The following is a 26,458-nucleotide window of genomic DNA, read 5'->3' on the forward strand; positions in this document are numbered from 1 at the left end:
ATCCAGAATGCGTCAGTGGGCCGATATTTTTAAATGCTTGCAATTCGGTTTTGAGAATTTTAATTCGATGAACCGAAAAATATTAGTCAATCCGTAAATGTCACTGGACAGGAGACGGTGAGTGGCAATGGCGTTGCATTTGTTTTCAGTTCACATCGGCAAAACCTGAGATCATTTCCAGCTTACTCAATTCGCCTAGATATAAATGTTTTGTGTACGCAGTTCTCCTGAGTCGACCATCATTAAATCTGCACGAGAAACGATTGTCTGTGTCTACTAAACCATACACAGCCACTTAGTGTTTTACAGTGTTTAAAACAGTCAGATTCACTTTCCTTCATGCACATTTGACTCTTGTTGTTTTACGCCGCACTCAGCAATATTCCAGCTAAATGAAGTCAGTCTGTAAATAATCGAGTCTGGAACAGACAATCCAGTGATTGACATCAACAGCATCAATCTACGGGATACGATTATATGCAATAACAAAATCAGCTAGCCTGACCACCGGATCTCGTTAGTCGCCTCTACGACAAGCATGGGTTGCTGAAGACCAATTCTGACCCGGATCTTCCCTTGTATACCCGGATCTTCCCTTGTATACCCAGATCTTCCCATGTATACCCGGATCTTCCCTTGTATACCCAGATCTTCCCTTGTATACCCAGATCTTCCCTTGTATACCCAGATCTTCCCTTGTATACCCGGATCTTCCCATGTATACCCGGATCTTCCCTTGTATAACCAGATCTTCCTTTGTATACCCGGATCTTCCCTTGTATACCCAGATCTTCCCATGTATACCCGGATCTTCCCTTGTATACCCGGATCTTCCCATGTATACCCGGATCTTCCCTTGTATACCCGGATCTTCCTATGTATACCCGGATCTTCCCTTGTATACCCAGATCTTCCCATGTATACCCGGATCTTCCCTTGTATACCCGGATCTTCCCTTGTATACCCAGATCTTCCCATGTATACCCGGATCTTCCCTTGTATACCCGGATCTTCCCTTGTATACCCGGATCTTCCCTTGTATACCCGGATCTTCCCATGTATACCCGGATCTGGTTGTGTGGAACATAAATGATGAGGGCGACGAAATCAACACAGTTTCCAAAGGAAAGACCACATTCGATGAAGTATTCTTGAAACGCTCGAACCGCCATCATGGAAGATTTAGAACAATAACATGACAGGACATTTTTTATTTCACAAAGTAGCAAAAACATAGCATGACGCTCTCATTTTGTACATCACACAAATACCCTCAACTGAAGGCAATTAAGGCCCTTCTACACGACACATGTACGTCATCAGTACATATTGAACACATACAACGAAATCCTAGATACCGTTAGTAACCAATAACGATAATTTTGGCATTAATATTTCGCGGAGATTAAATCAGCATGAACTATGATCGGGGTTCTAATTGGGAAGGGATTATATATCATTACAGTTGTTGAGATTATGTTAATCCTATCTTGGACATCAATCACTTATTGACCATGCGTGCGTCAATGCGTGTGTGTCTTCCTACGAATCATAAGCAAAACAAAGGATTTCGAAGTCGACAGAGCGAGTTAATATACACAAAGAACCTGCGTAAGTCACACCTTATCTTATCAAAGAGCAGACACGTGACTGCCGCTTGTTCCAATTGGTCAGCAGATACCTCAAACGACTGCTGAGCCAATCAGAATGCAAGGGTTTGATGTTACGCGCTATCATTGGCTACAAGGGACCAGCCAATCCGGGCCAGGCAGATGACAGAGATGGGCCCTACTATTATTATTGTAATGAGCCAATTAATTTATACGGGGAATTTAATCATACTTTCAAACACATCCAAACAAGTAAAGATTAGTATGTTATATTTAACCAATCGGCCACTTTACACAACCATATTTCTGAAAGCATTATTAAGTAACTGACGGCGCTGAGATAAAGGCATGCATATAGTATGAAGACATCCTGTGAAACATCAGAAACTTGAAATCCAATGTACAATTGAAATTATCTCGAAATTTGATCGTTCGAGACAAGCATTGTGTTGGTATTATCGGAGTTCGAGCTTCTGAAGTTTGAGTAAATAGATTTCAATTTCAGAAAATTTCAATGCGGCGTATTTAATCGTGAAGTGAGCGAGTGAGTATGGTTTTACGCCGCTTTTGGCAATATTCCAGCAATATCACGGCGGGGGACACCAGAAATGGGCTTCACACATTGTACCCATGTCGGTACTCGAACCCGGGTCTTCTGCGTGACGACAAACGCTTTAACCCTTAGGCTACCCGACCGCCCCATTTCTGCGTGGAAAACAGGACATATATTCTACACAGCAAAGCACCTGCACACAGAGAAGCCTATGTACATGCAAACATTACGTATACACTAGCACATCAGCACAACACCTACTAGCAGGGCTAACATTAGGACTTCCTGACGGCGCGACGTATGTACAACATGGCTCGCTTAGAATACACGATGCCAGACGCGTTCTCCATTGAGCAGTGGTACTTCCCGTAGTCCTTGTCCCGCGCCTTCAGGATGCGGAGCTCACTGGCTCCATCTGGCAGAAACAAAGAAAAGGATGTAGTCTGTTTGCGTTTGTGGTACTCATCTCACACCGGTCTTAAATTACCATTTCACTCAAACATTAATACAAATCAATCCCATAGCTTGCTTGAACATATTTTTCTATATATCATCCCGCCTTGTAAAGTGTTGGCCCGTCTTACAAAAAACTCCACGCTGTTTTTGGGTTTTTTTTTTGCATGGATATTAAAAAAAAGGAAGTAAGGCTATTGTTCCTTACCCCGACTTCAAAGCTCTCAATCCATTGCATTTCAATGCATTTCAATAGTTGATAGCATTATGAACTATTTTTTGCAAGTCTTAGACAAAACAAAAAACTGATCTTGTATTCTCAGTCAAAGGGAGTTTTTTGTAAGTGTTTTTTTCCTTTTATATTATATTCCGACCGACCGACCGCTCACCGTAAAGATGAACATGGGGATACACAACACAAAAAATAATAACAAATGTTTTAAGATGAAGATGAAATATCTGATACCTACAACCTACAAAGCCAAGGTAAGGCAGTCAGCTCTCTTAACATATAGTCTAGGTTTGTCAGCATTATACACGTGCTCGTAAATCACTTATGGCTTTCCTCGTCTTAGTCGTCTAAGGCGGCGCGATTCGCTGTGCAGAGTTGCGTCCCTTGGGCCCGCCAGAAACCTATGATTGTGGGTTCGAATCCCGGTTCGCCCCGATTATGTTTCTAGGTTTGTCAGCACCATACCAGTGCTCGTGGGTTTCACCGTAGGGGTAAACGTCTGAGACCTGCATCACTTCGGGCTTTCCTCCCACATTAAGCTGACACGCCGCGATTTAACTGGAATACCATTAAGAACGGCGTTAAACCCAACTCACTCACTTAACATAAACGGTGTGTAATGGTAAGCAATGTTCTAACCATATCACGACGGGGAACACTAGCGCTGGGCTTAACACTTTGTACCAAGGAATCGAACCGTGGTCTAACCACTTAGCTACTCCGTTGCCCCTGAAATATAATATCATATAAGACATCTACGCGATAAATCTGAAAGAACACTGAAGAACGAAGCGTGGTTTATCTCACGATAAAGCATTGTTCTATCATTTCTGGAAATGCGCTCGCAACTTGATGACATCGTATATTGGACGACGTTATTTTTGAGAGGGAACTGTCATCAAGTGAGTTGTCCCCTGTAGATGTAGCTGGGAAACGCAGATAAACGCGCTGGCCGAGCGATCGCTTCCAAAAGTCGGAGATATATCACAATCGGTTTTGGGAGAACAGGTGCCGATAATCGACGTGAAAATTGTGAGAATATGCGGGAAAGACCAAATTTAACACCGCTGCTCGTCAAATTTACTTGTCCAACATTTTCGAGGTTTTCGGATTCTATTGACGGAGTCATCATTATTAAAAGTTGGTTAAATATTTTTTTTAAATGTTGATATCTCATTTGAGAAATAAACTACTCTTAGTTGATGTAGAAAGTCCAATCGGGTTAGTTGGAAAATCGTTTGTCCTGAAACACTATCTTCCTGTTTGCCTTTGGGTGAGTCTTTATACATTTAAATAACCTTTGTACAGTACACTAGATATCATAGCGTATGCTCTTGGAACAGGTAATTGAAACGCCACTTTCCCCGTTGGTTATATATAACTCAAGTTTTATTATGTTGGCCAACTAGCAATAAACGATAACCCAAATTACATAGACCAATGTATCAGTTCCACTCAATACTCTAATCATAACGTCTAAACATAGACTGGGGATAGACGCAACTGTATGCCACCTTAAGGTGTAGGTCTTGTGTGCTTCCTGTAGTCACGTGGTCCGTCGGAATACAAAGTAACATAAATGTTAATATTTAATATATCAATATCGATTGGAACACATTTGCAGAAAAACAAATCACAAAATGGTGAGATCTTAATTCTGCGATGCTTAATTTCATAATAATCGAGAGGGGGGGCTGGGGGGGGGGGGGGGGGGCACGGGTGACCCAGTCGTCTAAGGCGCCGCGATTTGCTGTGCAGAGCTGCGTCCCTTGGGCACGTCAGTAACCTATGATTGTGGGTTCGAATCCAGGTTCGCCCCGATTATGTTTCTAGGTTTGTCAGCGCCATACCCGGCTCGTTGGTCTCACCGAAGTGGTAAACGTCAGAGACCTGCGTCATACATTAAGCTGAACACGCCGTGATATAACTGGAACAATGTTAAAAGCGGCGTTAAAAACAACTCACTCATTCACTCATAATCAAGGAGGGACGGTGCGGTAGCCTCGTGGTTAAAGTGTTCGCTCGTATTGCCGAAGTTTCATGGGTACAATGTGTGAAGCCCCCGCCGTGATATTGCTGGAATATTGCTAAAAGCGGCGTAAAACTATATTCACTCCCTCAATTACTCATAATCGAGGATGGCAGGTGAGGTTTGAGTCACCCGTTTATAAGGTTCACTTGTGGTTTTCAATTCTGATTTAATGCATAATGGGTCTCGTCTCCACTGCACTACCGGATCAATGGCTGATTGCCTTACCACCCGAACTACTCTCGTCGCCTCATACGGCGAGCTGTTGTTGCTGTGGGTGAAATCGGACCAGGAATTATGGGTAGGTATATGGGAAGCATCTGCCCGAGGCAAGGGAGTTGTCTTCGTGTAAAAATCCAGTTTCCAATCTTGCCGAATCATTCGTGACCAACTCGTGTTATTCCGGGACAACCCGCATAGCGACTCGTACCTCTCTCGTGGTCATTTTTGCGACTGGGTTCCGTCTAAGCGCAACGGGCATAGCTAAACGAATTGTCATCACATTGCGTAATGATTCACGTATATTCCCTCATATATCATATAAATTCTAGATGCTATTGAATACATCGGGACTGTATGATTGGACAAATGTAACTGTATGTTTGATACATTTTAAATGTAAGACATATGTAAAATAAAAATAAATATTCCTGTGGGATTCTTTGACCGAAGTATTTGAAGTCATACGCATATTCTGATTGGTTTGTCGTATTTATGCACATAACATTCACCGATAGGGACAAGAGTCTTCTAGCACGTTACGGAAAGGGCCGAGTGGAGACGCATGTTGCCGAACTAGGTTGGAATGTCTGGGGTTGATCGTAGCGCCACCAGCGGCTGTTACGAGTTATGTCCCTTCCATGTCCCTCCTATTGACCAATCAGATTCCACTTCTCATATCACTGGCATTTGCTTCAGACAAAATGGCGTCACCCAGTCAAGACGATCTGATCCGTAATCAAGATATACATAGCAATAAAACGGGTCTTTCTTCGAGAAATGCATCAAATCAGGTTAGCACCTTCATTAAATGCACGAAAAGATTAGGTAAATATTTGTTGACGCCGAGTTGGCAGAACACATGCTTTGCAAATACTGCAATCGACCGAAATCTGCACGGCAGTTTACAAACCGGATGTCGATTTCGTTACACGATTTTGATTGGACTATGCATAAACCCGTTAGTCCCGACAAAGTATAACTCCATAATTGCAGCCTAGTTCGGCAAGGGTGGAAACTGGACTTTTATAGTCAGCTAACTCCCTTGCCCCGGGAAGTGTTTCACACGTGTGCTTGCAAAGTTACGAACCTTTCATGGTGACTCTGGCCCTTTCTGAGAGCTGCAGAGGGAACCTGTCCTTGTACCACGTGACTGAGGCCGTGGGGTCATTGGATGAACAGTAGAGTCGAATCGTCTCCCCCCGAGCTGCTGCGGTCACTACTGGGTGCTTCACAATGGAAGGGAAATCCTCGGGTCTCTCTGAAAACACAATCTCGATTACTTTGATTTATGTATAACATACAAAGGACGTAATATACAATAACTATTTGAGGATGATGTCAGTTTTGATTATTGAGAAACCCATTTGTTCTCAATTTGTTTTAGATGGAGGGGGCGCGGTGGGGTAGCCTACTGGTTGTCGCGCTGAACACCTGCGTTCGATTCCTTACATGGGCACAATGTGTGACGCCCTTTTCAGGTTTCCCCTGACGTGATATTGCTGGCAGTGATCAGTTGTCAAGAAGTTACTATAAATAGGTGCTAGTGTGGTGTGTAAACTTCCGGTCCATATACCGCGGGCGGTGATATGGGCGGTTATAGAAGCATATTGGAATTTCTGTGATGTTCTTTATCGTGAGGACTATCTGGAACTTTCTATTAGCTGGTTAGGCTGTATAATGATAAATCGTTGGACAAGAGCGTGTTTGCGGGACCTAACGTATTTCATCGCTTCGAAACTAGCTTTCATGTGAGGATCGCTCATCATCCCTGATTCCCTGCCTAGCTCATCTCGGAAGCTTCACCACTGTCGCCGCTGGGTACATATATATCATTATCACCGATTTTTGCTGTCACTATTGTGTTTTTGAATTTGATACTGACCACTGCCATCATATTATTTATTGCCATTGAAAATTGTACTACCACTCTATTATGTACTGGACCGCCTCTGTGGTCTAGTGGTGGAGCATCCGCCAGGAGTGCGGAAGGTCCGGGGTTCGATCCCCGGCCGCGTCATACCAAAAGACGTTTAAAGATGGTAGTTGTTGTTACCCTGTCTGGCGCTCGGCATTAAGGGGCTAAAACAAGGACTGGTCGGCTCGGAGTCAGTATACTGTGTCTGAGTGGGGTATTCATGTTAAACTGCGGCATGGTATCTCAGTGGGCTAGCACTATAAATCGGCATCAGTCCGGACTAGTACAAGCAGCCACACACACACACATGTGCATGCACGTCGCGACATAAGTGCAATAATCTTGGACGCGACGTTAAACCCAATTTCACCTTACCTCACCTATTATGTACTGCAATTGTAATTGCTGTGCAGAAATGTGTATTGATTTGTAAACCTAGTTAATATTTGTAATTCATTTCTTGACAGTATACCACTTGTTTGGTGTTTGTTGGTTTCACACTAGGTTCTTTTACGTATAGATTTCTGGGTCAACATATTCTTTCAATTTGGGAATCGACTTGTAACATTATTATTATCATGAGTATGATGCCTGTACCGTTCAGTCTGTAAACTTTGAGGGTAGTGGCCGCTTCACTGTAGCCCAGGTCATTCTCCACTGTACAGGAGAAGGTTCCCTCGTCTCGACTCTCCTGCACCTTCCCGACCTCCAGCACGGACACCCCGTCCCTCTCCTCCAGGTAGTACGTCTGGTCAAAGTCCTGGCGGGACAGGCGCTTCCCGTTCCGCTCCCAGAATACATTGGGCTTGGGCTGACCCACCCCGTGGCAGAAGAAGCTGACGGAGGCCCCAACAACCACTGCCTTTCCCTGGGGCTTCCGGAGAATGACCCCCTTGAACTTCACTGTAGACAGAAACATCACCCATCAGTATCTGGCTTCATCAGGACAATGTTCAAGTTTGAATTTGAATCTGCGTTGAACTATTTGAATCTGATTTATGGTTTGAACCTAACTTACAAATACTTGATCACACATACAGAATCCCGTTACTACTTTTGAGAATATCAAAATTATCGTCTCCCTAAAGAAAAATGTCAATGAAATAGACTACCTCTACATGGCAGATTACGGCCCCTGTGAGGAGAGTTCCAATATGTATTTAAGTGTCCTTTCTTGCCACGATAGAGTCGGATCCTCAAAATAGCTATCCCCAAAACGTCCAGCAGATTGTGTATACTATTATGACAGTATTAAGATAATTGCATTTTGAGTTCTTGATGTTTAAAATATGAAACACAATCTTTAGATATTCGATAAAATTGATATAATGTTATTTTAAACACCTGGTGTCATCACTATTTGATAGTGATTCATTAACACATGCCTATGATACAGTCGGAATCGTACAATCGACTGTGAATTGAGCGGAGATTTCTTAAGAATATGGAAAGGGTTTTGTTGCTTTTATTTACTATATTACATTTATTGTATAATGTACCTACATAATCAATGCCTGTTGTCTGATTGCCATATAGTATATACAGGGCCTGAACTGAAATAAAGTGCTGTTGTGAGCCAACTCTTTAACTGCTACACTACACCAACAGTCCCAACGCATGTCTGCGTTATATATCTACATACTATTTATTGCCATTTGAGGGGGGCACGAGTGGCCCAGTCGTCTAAGTCGCCGCGATTCGCTGTGCAGAGTTGCGTCCCTTGGGCGATATAACTGGAATACTGTTAAAAGCGGCGTTAAAACCAACTCACTCACTATTGCCATTTGAGAAGTACCGAAAACTCTATTCCATTACGTTAGCCTAATATACGAGGCGGATCAGCTTTGATGAAGGCCACAGACAGACAAAGGACGAACACCAGCACTAGGGGAGACAATTGTACACAACAAATTGAGACGCCCCACAGCAACAGGTCATGTTTCTCACTCGCCAAACTTAGCCACATTAAGTATACTACCCAAAAGAAGTTAAAGAACACTCGATTCTTTCATCTTACTATAGCTAATCTGTCTTCGTGTGTTATTTGCATATTAACTATTATAAATTTGAAATAATCGGGTTTTCTGTATTTATTTTGAGTAGTATAGTTGTTATTTAAACGGTAGGTCGGTCATTTCACTGTTACTTTTCACAGGCATTTATGAAAATCACACCAAGACCAAGGATTTGTGTATACATTTCACACTTTGATTTTTAGATTAGATCCCTGGAGATTGTCTTGTCAACATTCGATCATTTAAAGGCTGCTGTCATATATCTGGAACATTGCTGAATGCGGCGTTAAATAAATAAATAAATAAATAAATAAATAAATAAATAAATAAATAAATAAATAAATAAATAAATAAATAAATAAATAAATAAATAAATAAATAAATAAATAAATAAATAAATAAATAAATAAATAAATAAATAAATAAATAAGAAAATATTAAAAATAAAAATAAAAATAAACATCAGAGCCCTGGATGTAGTTCCTCACCCGTCCTGTCGATTTGGACTCGGGCGTCGATACTATCGGTCCCCTTAATGTTTTTGACCTCACACGTGTACAAGGCCGACACATACACCTCCGGCAACACAAGCTGCCCCCGTCCAGTAGAAACCTCCGTTGTTTCTATGTAGGTCCCGTCAACAAACCAGCGTATCGTTGGCTCCGGCACGCCCTCTGCTGCGCATGACAATGTGACTGGAGATCCGGGTTTCACATAGGCATCTTTGGGAAATTCCGAAAATTCAGGCGGACTTTTCTTCACTGAAATATTTAAAATACACGTTAAATGCACAATATTGTTTTTATCTAAGACGAATGTAGAATGTATACACATGTGTTTCCATATGACTCCTTAAGTTATTTCACGTTCAAATATCAAATACATATCCAGAACTCATGGTATTTACCTGTCATACCCAAATGATGCTACTTATTATTTCAGATAGAAGAGGGGCACGGGTGTGCAGAGTTGCGTCCCTTGGGCACGCCAGAATCCTATGATTGTGGTTTCAAATCGTTAAGTAGACCTTTATATAATTATATATATTTATATACTTCGTGGGTTTTACGGAAGTGGTAAACGTCTGAAACCTGCATCACTTCGGGCTTTCCTTGCACATAAATCTGACACGCCGCGATTTAAATGGAATAATGTTAAAAGCGGCATTAAACCCAACTCACTCACTCAGATAGAAGATATTGCTTCGACTTTGTTCCCAAACCAAATGCATGATTCCTTTCCAAATAAAGTCATTAAAATGAAAATGTATATGTTAAACGTTACAAAACGTCTTGCAAAAGATGACATTAACATATTTTCATTCTGGAATTCATCTCTTCACTCTCGTAAAGACGGCTGTCACTGGTTACATTGCGCAATGCGGGATCTTACGGTGGCCTAGAAGGGACATGGCGTCTGTTTTTCAATATTTTGATATTCCACTTACTTTTATCGTAACCTTTTGCAAATTGACACAATTTGTCATACAAATATGTGATAATTCATGTATGTATTAAAACAACCGAAAACATGGAAAACGTACTTTCAAGTAGCTATTGAGTCGCTGAAATGTGAAGCGAAAATGCCAAAAACTAAAACTAAAACTTTTCTGTATTTCCATTTTTGTTTTTGACATTTTCATTTTAGTTTTTGACCTTTTCGTTTTTGTTTTGGACATTTCCGGTTTAGTTTTTGACATTTTTGCTTCACTTTTCAGCGATTCAATATCTACTTTATACATGATTTATCACATATTTCTATGACAAATCGTGTTAATTAGCAAAAGGTTACCATAAAAGTAAGTGAAATATCCTAATATGAAAAACAGACTCCATGTCCCTTATGCCCACCGTAGGAACATAAGTCCTGTGAACTGACCGTTTACGCATGCAACAACCCTTGCAACGTGAGTGTGTGAACGTTGTTTTGTGCCATAGTCGGCAATATTTAATCTATATCACCCTATACTATCAAATAGGTGCCAGGGGAATGAGTTGTTGATAGTCTGGGCAACGATCCACACATTTAACGTTCGATATATACTCACCGCCAAAAGAAACGCGTATACCAAACATGTTGGTTAATATATGAAGAATTACTCATATTCAAGATATTAGGTTTGGTTCGAAGCACAAACCACCATACTGTATGTTGTGTGAACCGATATCGATGCTCATGAACTCATTACATGTGACGTCATAGATCCATGACTCGAGATGCATCATTTGGATCAGCGTTTGGAAATGCAGCACGTGTTAAGAATAAATGCACTCTGTGGTAACACTTGGATGATTGTTATTTTGGTCATTAATTGGTATACACACAGGAAACATCTCTTCTCAACGTACATACTTCTCTATATGTTTCCATGGTTCGCGTTTCTTTTGGCGATGAGTATATTATTAGTCGGGGGCACGGATGGCCCAGTCGTCTAAGGCGCCGCGATTCGCTGTGCCGAGTTGCGTCCCTTGAGCACGCCAGAAACCTATAATTGTGGGTTCGAATCCCGATTGGCCCCAATTAGGTTTCTAGGTTTGTCAGCACCACACCCGTGCTCGTGGGTTTCACCGAAGTGGTAAACGTCTGAGACCTGACATCACCTCGGGCTTTCCTCCCACATTAAGCTGACACGCCGTGATATAACTGGAATACTGTTAAAAGCGGCGTTAAACCCAACTCACTCACTCACTCGCTCACTATTATTAGTCATCACACATCAACACGTAACAATAATGCTGTATGGTAGTAGGAGAAGAAAGTTTACCGGAGACTGGTTTCCATGTTACTTACATTTGACGTAAAGCTGAGCATCAAAGTTGTAGATGGTGCCGAACCTATTCTCGGCCGAGCAGACATATTTGCCCATATCACTCACAGTTGCGTTTAGGATCCATAGCCTGCTCTCCCGCCCTGAAACAGACAGTGCACTTGTACGTAGCAACTAATACAATGAGACCGCCTCCGTGGTCTAGTGGTAGAGCGTCCGCCCGGAGAGCGGAAGGTCCAAAACACGTTAAAATATGGTACTTGTTGTTACCCTGTCTGACGCTTGGCATTAAGGAGCTAAATCAAGGACTGGTAGGCTCGGAGTCAGTATACTGTGTCTGAGTGGGGTATTCATGTTAAACTGCGGCATGGTATCTCAGTGAGCTAGCACTATAAATCGGCATCAGTCCGGACTAGTACAAGCAGCCACACAAACACACACGTACATGCACGTCGCTATGTAAGTGCAATAATCTTGGACGCGACGTTAAACCCCATTTCACCTCACTAACACAATGACGATGTATAATACTCAGCAAATAAGATAAATATTGGCAGGAGCCCGCTCAAGGATCATAATATATCACCAGAAATCAATGTGATGTATTATTTACAGAAAGAGATGTTTTAATTCATGTTTCCTTAGAATAACTATTTTGTACTAAATCTTTCACAAAGTGCACGTCAATCACTCAATTGTCTGGTCCATACTCGATTATAAACAGACCACCGTACCTGGAATATTGTTTAGTGCAGCGTTAAACAACAAACAAGCAAACAAATAAAAACTGTTATTATTTATATTAAACAATTATTCCATAGTGTATATCACATGCGCATTGTCCCATAAATTAGACACTGTCCTATTTCAAGAACAGTTGGTATCTCAAGAATATTTGGCTCCATGTTTCTGTACATCCTTGTGAGCGGACACAAGTAGTCCAGTCATCTAAGGAGCCCAATTCGCTGTGCAGAGTTGCGCCCCTTAGGCACACCAGGAACCTATGATTGTGGGTTCGAACCCCGGTTCGCCCCGATTATGTTTCTAGGTTTGTCAGCACCATACCAGTGCTCGTGGGTTTCACCGAAGTGGTAAACGTATAATCTCTGCATCACTTCGGGCTTTCCTCCCACATTAAGCTGATGCCGTCATACAACTGGAATATTGTTAAAAGCGGCGTTATCTCACTCATTCTTGTGATCCTGAACATCGCTACCTACATCATCACCATCTACAGATGTTACGACACCACAACATTGACGTCAACAACAACAACAACATCCACATTCACTATACATCAATAATCAACATCTACAACAACACTGATCACAAAAAACATTCTGAAGAAAAGAGTCAATGGAAATAATCGCGATTATGTGAAGCATGCGTAAAGATGTGTCGAGAGTACACATAGCAGTGAGATATGATGCATTAACATTTACACATGGCATATTGCACGTGTTATCACATTTCAGTTGTGTTGCATGTGAACACGTGCACGTGGGATCACGCAAATGTAAACATGTCTGAGCTGCGTTGCACCTGCGTAACATGGCGCGTGTGTATTGATGGTGTGTCGCACGTGCAAGTTAAGGTATGACATGGTGCACCTGTAAACACAATCTTGATGTGATCCACGTGTCATGGCCATCAAACAGTTTAAAAGATGCCTGTTTTTGGCCACAGACAGTTATCAATAAAGTTGTGAGATGGTGAATGTTTACACAAACGTGTAGTGTGTCACGTGAACGAATATTCATGATGGACAAGTCGTCTGAGGCGCCGGAATTCGCTGCGTCCCCCAACAATCTACGATTGCGGGTTAGAAATCAAGTTCGCCTCGATTTTGTTTCTAGGTTATCTTCAACAGACCCCTGCTCGTGGGTTTCACCAAAGTGGTAAACGTCTGAAACCTGCATCACTTCGGGCTTTCCTCGTCTTAGTCGTCTAAGGCGCCGCGATTCGCTGTGCAGTTGCGTCCCTTGGGCAAGCCAGAAACCTGTGATTGTGGGTTCGAATCCCGGTTGGCCCCGATTATGTTTCTAGGTTTGTCAGCACCATACCACTGCTCGTGGGTTTCACCGAAGTGGTAAACGTCTGAGACCTGCATCACTTCGGGCTTTCCTCCCACATTAAGCTGACACGCCGCGATATAACTGGAATACTGTTAAAAGCAGCGTTAAACCCAACTCACTCACTCACTCACTCACTTTGTGAAAGAAGGGTTCACACTTATCTGCTCCCATGCTGTGACAGTGGGGTTAAGTTGAGGTTTCATGAAGGTTACATTAAGCAAGAGTTTCCATTTCACAAAACATTAACTCGGCGATAGGGCAGATAATGAGAGCGAAGTCAAGCCGACTTCAAGAAAAGTCGAGTCACGAAGTAGGTCAACGGTGACACGGAATTGTCATGAGACCATACTCACCAGCCCGCGTGCCATACACTGTAACTACAACAGGTCCATCAGGTATCAGATCAGTGATCGTTTAATACATAAATATACATTTAAAATACGTTATACGAGTTTCACGTTGAAGAAATATAACAAACAGATGAACTTTCTGGGTTGGTGAGGTGAGATGAACTGAGGTTTAACGTCGCGTATGTGTGTGTGTGTGTGTGTGTGTGTGTGTGTGTGTGTGTGTGTGTGTGGCTGCTTGTACTAGTCCGGCCTGATGCCGATTTATAGTGCTAGCACACTGAGATACCATGCTGCTGTTGAACATGAATACTGACACCGACTCCGAGCCGACCAGTCCTTGTTTTAGCCCCTTAATGCCGAGCGCCAGACAGGGTAACAACAAGTACCATCTTTTAACGTCTTTTGGTATGACGCGGCTGGGGATCGAACCCCGGGCCTTCCGCTCTCCGGGCGTACGCTCAATCATTAGACCACGGAGGCGGTCTTCATGGTGGGATGCAGACATGGGAACTAAGAGCTCGTACAGGTACCAACCTCCTTTGATTCACAGAAGGTAGACTGGTATTCCAGATTCTGCAGGGCACTACGCTGGATGCCATAACATGCTTATCTGGTACGCGGATGCCAATATTAATTGAAGTATAGTTTTCGTTGTTTCTAGCAAAGAGCGACAAATCAATAAAATATTTAGCTTTAACCCTATGCGCGTGACGATCTTGCATTTTATGTGAAAATCCCAGTCTAATTTACTTTAATTGCCATGTAGACTAAGTTCTTCGATTGGATGCCAAGACGAATTAATTGGTATGTCGGATGACTAGAGGTGGGGGAAGGGCTGGATGGTGGGTCAGGTTGAAGGTCAAAGGCACCTTATGTAATGGACATTGCCAACCAATGAGATGATCCATAGTATTGTGTGTGCTTCTCAAAGCCATGCCCAGCCAAAGAGAACGAACAATAAAAAAATGATAAAAAAACCATAACCTTTGAAACGAGGAAATCCTTCCATTGATACCAGAACGAGTGATACGTATTCAGACTGATAAAACGGTAAGTGATGTAGGACAGACAGGAGAGACCCAAAAAGTAGACACGGTATAACTTATACAGTTAGGTTCAAGTCCGTCAGGGGGACACGTGTAGCCCAGTCGTCTAAGGCGCTGCGATTCGCTGTGCCGAGTTGCGTCCCTTGAGCACGCCAGAAACCTATGGTTGAGGGTTCGAATCCCGGTTCGCCCCGATTATGTTTCTAGGTTTGTCAGCACCATACCCATGCTCGTGGGTTTCACCGAAGTGGTAAACGTCTGAGACCTGCATCACTTCGGGCTTTCCTCCCACATTAAGCTGACACGCCGCGATATAACTGGAATAATGTTAAAAGCGGCGTTAAAACCAAATCACTCACTCAAGTCCGTCAGACAATGAGTGATAGTGAAAACAGCGATATGGTATGGACATTTCAGTCTCCCAGGAGTCATTGTATCGAGATTAAGCACAAGTACTTTAAACATTCAGCAGTATTGGTTCAACAATAAGTCCGTCTGCTTCCACGCAAATCCCAATCTGTTTCAGTAAATATAGCTTTAAATCATCGTATGCGGCAGGCATTATCAAATGACACTACAACATGCAATCATTTGAAGGCTGTCTACAGATCACACGCTGTAACCGGCTTTGATGTTCACGCAATGTGTAGGCACTGAATATGGAATCCATGGCACACCGATCAAGTTTTCTGTCAACCATTGATTGCTTGATTTATGTACATACGTTACCGTCAGCTTCTCCAATCTAAAGCCAATTGAGATCCAGTGTCTACTTAAATGTTGTGTTTAAACAAAACTCGCAGCGGGCCTTATGACAAGTCATACAAATGGAACATTATCAAAAGTTCAAAAAGGAAAATCAATAATTGTATGAACATGCTGGAATGAGGCAGTCAGATATGGCGAAACTAATCTAAATAATACATGGTTTCTTCACGATTATTTATTGGGATGTTTATTTGAACATGTTGGTGACATGCTGACTGGAAATCTTTAGAAAACGGGTCCTGTGGAACTGATTGTTAATTGGAGAGTGTGGCAAGTCGGCATTATCAGCTGTAGAACGTTTAACTGAACGTTCTGAAATATCACAATTATTGAACCTAATGTCCGGCATCCCTGGAACGTTATCGATGTCTGGGTGTGTGGTAAATGATTTTCTGTTTGTTGTGTTTAATTTTGATTTACTTTTAGTTTTGATTTAACTATTGAGGGCTCGTCTTGTTGACTCCACCTCTTGAAGTGTCTCGTAACTACACAAACAACATCAACAGTGATGCTTATGTAAGTCATATGAAGACGCTCCCCCTCTACAAGAAACTTGCCACAGAACCAACCCTCGGCTCATCTGTGTGGCAACAACGATCAGCTGCTATTCTGTTAGTATGTGTATGTGTACTAACATCGTCACACATATATAGTATGTTATCTGTGTACTAACATCGTCACACATATATAGTATGTTATCTGTGTACTAACATCGTCACACATATATAGTATGTTAGCTGTCTACTAACACCGTCACACATATATAGTATGTTATCTGTGTACTAACATCGTCACACATATATAGTATGTTAGCTGTCTACTAACATCGTCACACGTATATAGTATGTTCGCTGTGTACTAACATCGTCACACATATATAGTATGTTAGCTGTCTACTAACACCGTCACACATATATCTATTAGTATGTTAGCTGTGTACTAACATCGTCACACATATATAGTATGTTATCTGTCTACTAACATCGTCACACATATATAGTATGTTATCTGTGTACTAACATCGTCACACGTATATAGTATGTTATCTGTGTACTAACATCGTCACACATATATAGTATGTTAGCTGTCTACTAACACCGTCACACATATATAGTATGTTATCTGTGTACTAACATCGTCACACATATATAGTATGTTAGCTGTGTACTAACATCGTCACACATATATAGTATGTTATCTGTGTACTAACATCGTCACACATATTTAGTATATTAGCTGTGTAATAACATCATCACACGTATGTGTGTATGTGTGTGTATATATATATATATATATATATATATATATATATATAGTATATTAGCTGTGTAATAACATCGTGACACGTATATAGTATATTAGCTGTGTAATATCATCGTCACACGTGTATAGTATATTAGCTGCATAATAACATCATCACACGTATAAATATATAATATATAAGCTGTGTAATATCATCGTCACACTTATATAGTATATTAGCTGTGTAATATCATCGTCACACGTATATAGTATATTAGCTGCATAATAACATCATCACACGTATATAGTATATTAGCTGTGTAATTTCATCGTCACACGTATATAGTATATTAGCTGTGTAATAAAAGATTAGATTGTGATAACATTGTCCCACGTATATAGTATGTTAGCTGCATAATAACATTGTCCCACGTATATAGTATGTTAGCTGTGTTATAACATTGTCCCACGTATATAGTATGTTAGCTGTGTTATAACATTGTCCCACGTATATAGTATGTTAGCTGTGTTATAACATTGCCCCACGTATATAGTATGTAAGCTGTGTAATTACATTGTCCCACGTATATAGTATGTTAGCTGTGTAATAACATCGTCACACGTATTCAGATCATCACAAATTCTGGGAGAATAATTCTAAACTAAACTTACACCAAATCCTCACATATAATATATATGTATCTTGTGTACATTACGTAGTACTTGATATTACGTATAACCCCATAATTCTGACTATCAAAACCGGACACGGCTGACTATGCTTGATAACTGACCACCAAGGTATTTTTGTGTAGTGAGTGAGTTGGGTTTAACGCCCCTTTAACAGTATTCAAGTTATATCGCGGCGTGTCAGCTTAATGTGTGAGGGAAGCCCGAAGTGATTCAGGTCTCAGACGTTTACCACTTCGGTGAAACCCACGAGCACGGGTATGGTGCTGACAAACCTAGAAACATAATCGGAGCGAACCGGGATTCGAACCGACAATCATAGGTTTCTGGCGTGCCCAACGGACGCAACTCTGCACAGCGAATCGCAGCGCCTTAGACGACTGGGCCACCCGTTCCCCCTATTTTTGTGTAAATAGTATGCATGTATACACCTTGACTATCTTTGTTACCTGATTTCAAAGTAGGGAGAGGTATGCAAATAAGCGCTGTCTTGTTTACCGATCCCAATTTTCAGTTGATATATATATATATTAGCTGTATGATAACATCGTTCAATTCGTATCATGATCAACCAGGCACAAACCCACAGAGCATTCGCGTGACAAGCACATATTGATAACAACTACTGAACTATTAGTAGCATTAACGTCATCAACTCATATGTCTATCTGACACCCAACACATAAACAAGTCGAGTAAGAATCATTACGATGCAATCTGATACCGATAATATCGGACTGCTTATGAAACACGTCGTATCTGACAGCATCGTGCATTCTTCAATTGAGATCATTGGCCGAATACGTGATTAGAATTAATCAGAAATGTCGATGGTTTGGTTTCACAGACAGAAATAGTATGGTCGATTGCTGAAATGTGAACTTTCTGATACATGTTAAGAGATAATCAGACATTACGGTAAGATTACTCATACCCTTTTTGATAGCTTGACGAATTAACATATACCATTACGGTTTTTTACGTTCTTTAATTTCCGACATTAATTATCTTATTAAAAGTCTACTTTCATCGGTCGAATAACAGCATGTACACACGTAGGCACACTATTTAATCATTATTTATTTTACTAATGGTCCCAATTCGGGATTCAAAGTTACAAAAGTAAGTTCCTTTGTTAGTTCGTTTGTTTGTTGTTGAGCTCAACACTCAGCCACAATCAGCAATATTCCAAATACTGCGTTCTGTACATAATGGACCAGACAATCCAGTGATTGACATCACGAGCATCGACCTACACATGTATCAAATAAGTCAGCGAGTACCCGATCTCGTTAGTCGCCTATTATGACAAGCATGGGTTGCCTGATTATCAATACTAACTCGTATCTTTCACGGGGATACACGTACGTTGTGGGATTTCGAAATTCATTACGTCATGTAGATTTTACACATACGTGTTTATCTTCAATCGTTACAATCTATTTTGTCAATAATGTTGGTTTTTTTCGCTGTTTTACGCCGCACTTAAAACTATCACAGATACATAGCGGCTTGTAAATAATTGAGACTGGACCAGACAATCCAGTGATTGATGTTTCGAGCATCGATCCACGTCGTAGGGTTACGAAGATTCGCTAAGTCACAGTGTCTGGCCACCGGATCCATTTTGTCGCCTCTTACGACCAGCATCGATGTTTGTTTGTTTGTTTGTTTTTTGTTGTTTAACGCCGCACTCAGCAATATTCCAGCTATATGACGGCGGTCTGTAAATAATCGAGTCTGGACCAAACAATCCAGTGATTGACATCATAAGCATCGATCCGCGCAATTGGGATCGATGACATGTATCAACCAAGTCAGCGAGCCTGACCACCCTGAGCCTGAAACACGAAGACTATTTGCATCCAGATACATCCCGGAAACCTTATGAAAACCTTCCGGATACCTTCAGAAATCTTCAATCTTAATGGCAAGTTTAAAATTTGTGTATGTGTTTCGCACTTAATGGCACCAAATGCATCCCCCAAATTTTGACAGTCTTGTTGTAGGTTTCCGGAAGAGCCGAGGCCATTACTCTTTGACCAAACTTTCTCTGAACAAGAACTCTTTGTTGACTGTATTCATATTGTGTGAGTCGCCCTTGCGTGATGCACGAGCAACATGTTCTCTGCCGCTGTTGCACGTGCATCATGCTCTGCCGCGAGCTGATATATACAAAGCATGGTAGATGGTTCTTCATAATTCCTTAGGGTCCTCAACTGGTACATGTATTGAATAAATCGCTTGCACATTATAAAAACGGGAATTTTAGCAAATGTAGAGAGCCCTGAACCAGGATATATGTTTACCTGAATATTTTTCTCGTCAAAGAGTTACCCAATTGCTCAATATGAACGTTGATGCTCTGCTGTGACACGAGATTATTTTCATGTTTGTTTTAGCGTTTAAGGATTATGCAAATATATGAAAATATTTAATAGTTTATTTCACACTGTATTGTCACGATGAAGAGCTTGAAATTTTGCGCTTTTCGATATACGACTGTGACGTCATATTTTGTGCGTCACAATGAGCGTTATGGCGTCATAATGGTGACGTGGGGTTTTGAACGAAAGCTTTGCAAAGCTGGTTCCGGTTCCAAATTCAATTTAGCTCGGTTAAATATATAGGTCACGTAGCTCTACATTGAAAACACAGGATGTTTATCTCCTAAATAATGCATGTTGAGCTATGGTTGACAACAGAATGCAAGTTGGGTTATGTGTTAGTTATGGTTATGTTAGTTAACTGCATTGCTCTACTCGCGTCTTACCGATCTGTGTGATGACAAATTTGTTGGTCTCCTGAAGCGGGATGTTGTTTTTGTGCCATTTGATGATGGGAATGGGATTTCCTGACGCCTCGCAGATGAAGGAGGTATTGGAGCCGGTCTCTACTGACGTCAGTGTCGGGTTACGGGTGAAGGACGGGTACCCGGAAGGGATGGCTGCAAAAAATGGAAAACGTGTCCTTCAGTCGAGATGAACCAGTGTTGCATATCACACAAGTGACAATACTTATAACTTCATATTTTACCGAATGACTAACAGTCTGTAACTTCTTTATATCATTTAATTGCGTAGATCTATACTCGTGATGTCACTCATTGGATTGTCTCATCCAAACTCGATTATTTACAGACCGCATCATATAGCTGGAGTGAGTGAGTGAGTGAGTATGGTTTTACGCCGCTTTTAGCAATATTCCAGCAATATCACGGCGGGGGACACCAGAAATGGGCTTCACACATTGTATAGTCGGGAATCGAACCCGGGTCTTCGGCGTGGCGAGCGAACGCTTTAACCACTAGGCTATCCGACCGCCCTTCATATAGCTGGAATATTGCCGAGAACAGCGTTAAACAACAAACAAACACATTGTTTTTCAATTTCGATTTGAGGCCCAATTTTCATAGACAGCTGATACCCCTGTGCGAGACAGTGATATATACCCTCATTAGAAATACCCTATACAGTAATATCTGGGTTTGAGATGGACGCGCAGGTGTTAGGTTTGGGGGTGGAATGAATAAAATAATGCCAACGAGCAAAGATCAGAATAGAACTGGAAAAGATATTTTGTCCTAAGGTTTACCTCATAAAATATTATTGTTATAAAATAGTATCTGAAATCTCCCCAAGACATACACACGTGTCAAACGAATACACAGATATCAGACAAAAACACACTAATCAGACATAAACACACACATTAGACATAAACATACGTGTCAGACGAATACACAGATATCAGACATAAACACACTAATCAGACATAAACACACACATTAGACATAAACATACGTGTCAAACATAAACACACGTGTCAGATATAATCACATGTATCAGACAAAAACACGTGTTAGACATAATAACACGTGTCAGACATAAACACATGTATCAGACAGACATTAACACGTGTCAGACATAATAACACGTGTCAGACATAAACCACGTGTGTCAGACATAAACACGTGTCAGACATAATAACACGTGTCAGACATAATAACATGTGCCAGAAACTCACCCGCCTGATCGTATACCTCCAGTTTTGCACTCTTGCTGTATAATGTATTGTTTACATTAAGTACACACTCATAAACGCCGGTGTCTCGTGGCCGAGCCGATTTGATCCTCAATATTGAGGTACCGTTATCAATCTTATATTCAAATCTTGAAAGCCGCTTGGTAATCCGTTTCAAACCCTTTTTCCAGAAAACAGTGAACCCCGGCTCTCCAACGACCTTGCAAGAAAAAGTCACAGCCAGCTTGGCAGCAATTTTCGTGTTGCGTGGTCCAATCAGGATCCGCGGATAGTCCATGTCAGGGAGAAAGACAACGTCTGTACGTCTTCCAATTCCCTCGTCGGCAAAAGCGGCAACTTGTACGTGATAGTATTGCTCTGGACGCAGACTACGGATGATGTCGACTCGGTTTCGAGTTCCAACTGAATCAACGAATCGTTGCCCCGGAACAGGCTGGAACTTGTAGTCGATGGGGGTGTAGTACACGCGGTACCCCTTGACGTCGTAGTCAGTCTTGCCTCTCTGGACCCAGCGAACTTTGGAGGAATACGGCCCGGTCCTGTTGATATGCATGATTTCGATGACACCCAGATCTGGAATAAACCAATCCGAAATTTTCTGTTAATTCAATTTACTGACATTTGTGGAGTGCATTAGTAAGAAACTAGTTAAAACAATAACTAATGTTTACGGATTACAATCTTGAAGCTGTAAACACAGATAAAGTATAGCACCCGTTTAGTGAAGATCCCGGGTAAAATTGCACTTCAGCAACCAATGCTAGTCGTGAAAGGAAACTATGCTAGTCGTAAGTGGCGACTAACGGGATCGGGTGGTCAGGCTCGCTGACTTGGTTGATGCATGTCATCGTATCCCAACTGTGTAGATCGATGCTCATCATATCAATCACTGGATTGTCAGGTCCAAACTGGATTGTTTACAGACCGCCACATATAGCTGGAATATTGCATTAAACAACAAACAAACTGATCATAAAGTTTATACCAAAAATTTAACGTTTGTTTTACTTTCTGTGATATGTAAATGCTAGAAGTTCTCGTAAAATCTTACAAGCAAATTAAATGATTTTACGTTGATATGGAGATAAACTAACGGTACTGGAACCGCTCATATGCTCTATTTAAACCGGCCGCGCAACAAAGGCCTAGATTTTCAATGAGTCACATGTGCCATGCACCCGTGAGGATCCGGGGTAGAATAGGTCTTCAGCAACCCATACTTGCCGTAAAAGGCGACTATACTTGTCGTAAAAGGCGACTAATGGGATCGGGTGGTCAGGCTCGCTGACTTGGTTGATGTATGTCATCGTTTCCCAATTGCGTTGATCGATGTTCATGATGTAAATCACTGGATGGTCTGGTCCAGACTCGATTATTTACAGACCGCCGTCATATAGCTGGAATATTGCTGAGTGCGGCGTTAAACAACAAACAAACAAACAACATGTGCCATGTCCCCGCTAAGACTCTACCTGGCCCATCCAGGGTAGCCTCAAGACTGCTACTCCAGGGTCCGAAGCCAGACGGGTTGTACGCTCGCAGCCGGAAGGAGTACGTGGAATGGGTCTCCAGGTTGTCGATTATCGTCGGCCCCGAGTCCAGGTCCCTGACGTACATGTCGCTGTAGGGGTCGGGCTGGCGGAAGTACTGCACCTCGTACTTAAGGGTGTGGTCCAAGCCAGCCTTTGGTGAGTGGACATACCACTCCAACCTGACTGACGCGTCGTACTCGACACTCGCGGTCAACAGCTCTGGAGCCCAGTCGGGAACTGTAACAGAGTGACTTCTTACTTACTTACTTACTTTGGAGATTTAACGTGCGCTTTCCGACTGATGCGTATTTCGCACACGGGCCCGGCCAGGCCATTTAATGTGTTTCCGAAAGGGGCGAGGGTGGTCTGTGCAACCCAAGAGGGGGCTTTAGGGGTTGCTTATATAGAATTTGAGAATTTTGAGATTTGGAATAGATGCCGATGGGGTTGGGCAGGAGAACTTAGGGAGCTGGGTATGGTGGATGATTGTTTGTTTATGTGATTTTGATTTGGTAGTTTATTATGGTTTTAGATGCGTTTTATTAGTTCCGTTTTTATTAAGAATACGCCTAAGGCCTTGAAGTTTTCTAGTTTATTTTGTGGGTTTATTTTTGCTTCTAGAGTGAGAGCCTTGTTTAGATTGAGGGTGGTTTGTAATGCGGTTCGATGTGTTAGGTAGTGTGTGCAGTGGATGAGTGCGTGTTCTGGGGTTTCTGGTTGTTTGCAGTGTGGGCAGTTACCTGTAGTGTGTTTTTTAATTTTTTTTAGGTGGTTATTTAGGTTGGTGTGTCCTGTTTGGAGTTTAGTGATTACTCTGTCGATTTCTTTTGATGGATGGAGAATTTTTGGTTTGGTTAGTGGTTTGCTGAGCACACTTTTGATTTGGCTATTTGAGTTTAGATATAGGTTGTGCCATTTTTTTGTGATTTTTTGTTTGTTTACACTTTTAATTTCTGATTTTGAGATGGGTAAGTTTAAGCTTATTTCTGGGATTTTGAGGGATAGTTTAGCTGCTTTATCGGCGTTTTCATTACCGTATATTCCTACGTGGGCGGGTATCCACAAGAAGGTTATTTGTTTGCCTGCTTTTGTTAGGTCGTTGGAGCTTTTAAGTATTTGATTTATTAATTTAGGTCGGTTTTTGGTATTTTTGTTTTGGAGGGCTTGTAGTCCACTTCGGGAGTCAGTAAGTATTAGGATTTTTTGGTGGTTTTTGGATTCTTGATTGTGGAGGGCTGAGGCCATGCCGTGAATATTGATTGGTTATTTGGGAGTCGGAAGGATTGTGTGGTTTTAGTTGGTTGTGTGGTATGGACTCCGAAACCCGTGTGTTTGGAGGTCGGATCTGAGGATCCGTCCGTGTAAATGTGACACCAATTTGGCCAATTCTTGTGTATGTATGCTAGTGTGGTAGTTTTAGCTATGTTTGGGTCGGTTTGTTTATTTATTTTGCTAGCTAGTGTTGTGTCTATTTTGGGTATTTTAAGTTTAGGGGTGAAGATATTTGATTGTTTGCAGTTTTGTTTAAGATTTTTAATTTGGTGTTCATTTAGGTAGTTTGTTATTCTTTGGGATATTGGGGTAAGTAAGGGGTGTTTACGAGCTAGAGCTTGGTTTTTAGGGCTGATGTTTTGGTTTATTAAGTTTTGGATGAGAGGGTTTGATTGGGACGCGGCCCAGAAATTTAAGCTTAGCTGTTCCCTGCGTAGACTTAGTGGCATTTCTCCTGTTAAGGCCTGAAGTGAGGTGTAGGAGGTGCCATGTAGGGTGCGTGTAATGAGTTTGAGAACCTGATATTGTATTGAGTCAAGTTTTTTAGATAGAGAGTTGTTTAGGGTGTTGTATATGGCGCAGCCGTAGTCTAGTTTTGATCTAATTAGGGATATGTAGAGAGAGAGGAGAGTATCTTTGGAGGCTCCCCAGTTAGAGCCAGTTAGGCATCTTAGGGTGTTTAGGTCTTTACTGCATTTAGTTGTTAGGTTTTGGATGTGAGCATCCCAGGTGAGATGTTCATCGAAAATAAGACCTAAGAATTTGGTTTGTTTTTGAAATTTGATTGTTTGATTGTTTAGCTGGAGGATTGGGGAGGCGGGTTTCATGTTTTTATGTTTGAATACTATTCCTGTTGTTTTTTCTGAGTTAAGGGAGAAGCCCCATTTGTCAGCCCATTGTTGTATTTTATTAAGAGATTTTTGGAGTAGATTTTTGGCCATTTTCATGCTTTTAGTGCGGATCCAGATGGCTCTATCATCCGCGAATTTTGATGTGTTTACTTTAGGGGATAGACCCTCGAATAGATCGTTTATCATTATATTGAAGAGGGTGGGGCTGAGGATACTGCCCTGTGGAGTGCCATTTTCTAGGGGACATTGGTCCGATAGAGTTTGGTCTATACCCACGGTTATTTTACGATTGTTTAAGAAGTCCTGGATGTAGTTTATTATCTGACCTTTGAGTCCTATTTTTTTAAGTTTTTGTATTAGCCCATCGTGCCATACCATGTCGAAAGCTTTAGAGAAGTCTAAGAAGATGCCTGTGGTATATTGTTTATTTAGTTGTCCTGTCTTAATATCTTGTTCTAGTCGGGCGAGGTTATCTAGGGTTGAGCGGCCAGGAGTGAAACCGCTTTGATCTTGGTTTATGATGTTATTTTGGGTTAAGTAATGTTGTAATCTATTTTTAGCCATTGATTCCATTACTTTACATAAGTTTGAAGTTAGGGATATTGGTCTATATGAGTTAACTTGATTAGCTGGTTTATTAGGTTTAGAGATTGGTATGACTAGGGCCTGTTTCCAGGGAGTAGGAACCTGTCCGTTTAGGTAGATGAGATTGTATAGTTTGAGTAGTGCCTGGAGTACTTTTAGGGGGAGTATTTTAATTATTTGGTAAGAGGTTAGGTCTAATCCTGGGGC

The 26,458-nt window shown here is 41.6% G+C and overlaps 1 protein-coding gene across 4 annotated transcripts in view; it reads right to left on the reverse strand.

The window, feature by feature from the left end:
* Window positions 1-1,205: 1,205 nt before the first annotated feature.
* LOC139479101 (protein sidekick-1-like) overlaps window positions 1,206-26,458 on the reverse strand; it is a 101,928-nt gene continuing 76,675 nt past the window's right edge. For all 4 annotated transcript variants that reach the window (XM_071261866.1, XM_071261865.1, XM_071261867.1 and 1 more), the window contains 8 exons: window positions 23,484-23,780; window positions 21,994-22,584; window positions 20,741-20,914; window positions 11,820-11,939; window positions 9,518-9,790; window positions 7,612-7,917; window positions 6,187-6,357; window positions 1,206-2,578 (listed from right to left, as the gene is read on the reverse strand). In XM_071261866.1, coding sequence (XP_071117967.1) covers window positions 2,439-2,578; window positions 6,187-6,357; window positions 7,612-7,917; window positions 9,518-9,790; window positions 11,820-11,939; window positions 20,741-20,914; window positions 21,994-22,584; window positions 23,484-23,780 — 2,072 coding nt within the window. In that variant the 3' untranslated portion in view covers window positions 1,206-2,438. The remainder of the gene's footprint in view (window positions 2,579-6,186; window positions 6,358-7,611; window positions 7,918-9,517; window positions 9,791-11,819; window positions 11,940-20,740; window positions 20,915-21,993; window positions 22,585-23,483; window positions 23,781-26,458) is intronic.

This window comes from Haliotis cracherodii, unplaced genomic scaffold (genome assembly GCF_022045235.1).
Source record: "Haliotis cracherodii isolate W230 unplaced genomic scaffold, xgHalCrac1.p SCAF_4, whole genome shotgun sequence".
Taxonomy (NCBI): Eukaryota; Metazoa; Mollusca; class Gastropoda; order Lepetellida; family Haliotidae; genus Haliotis; species Haliotis cracherodii.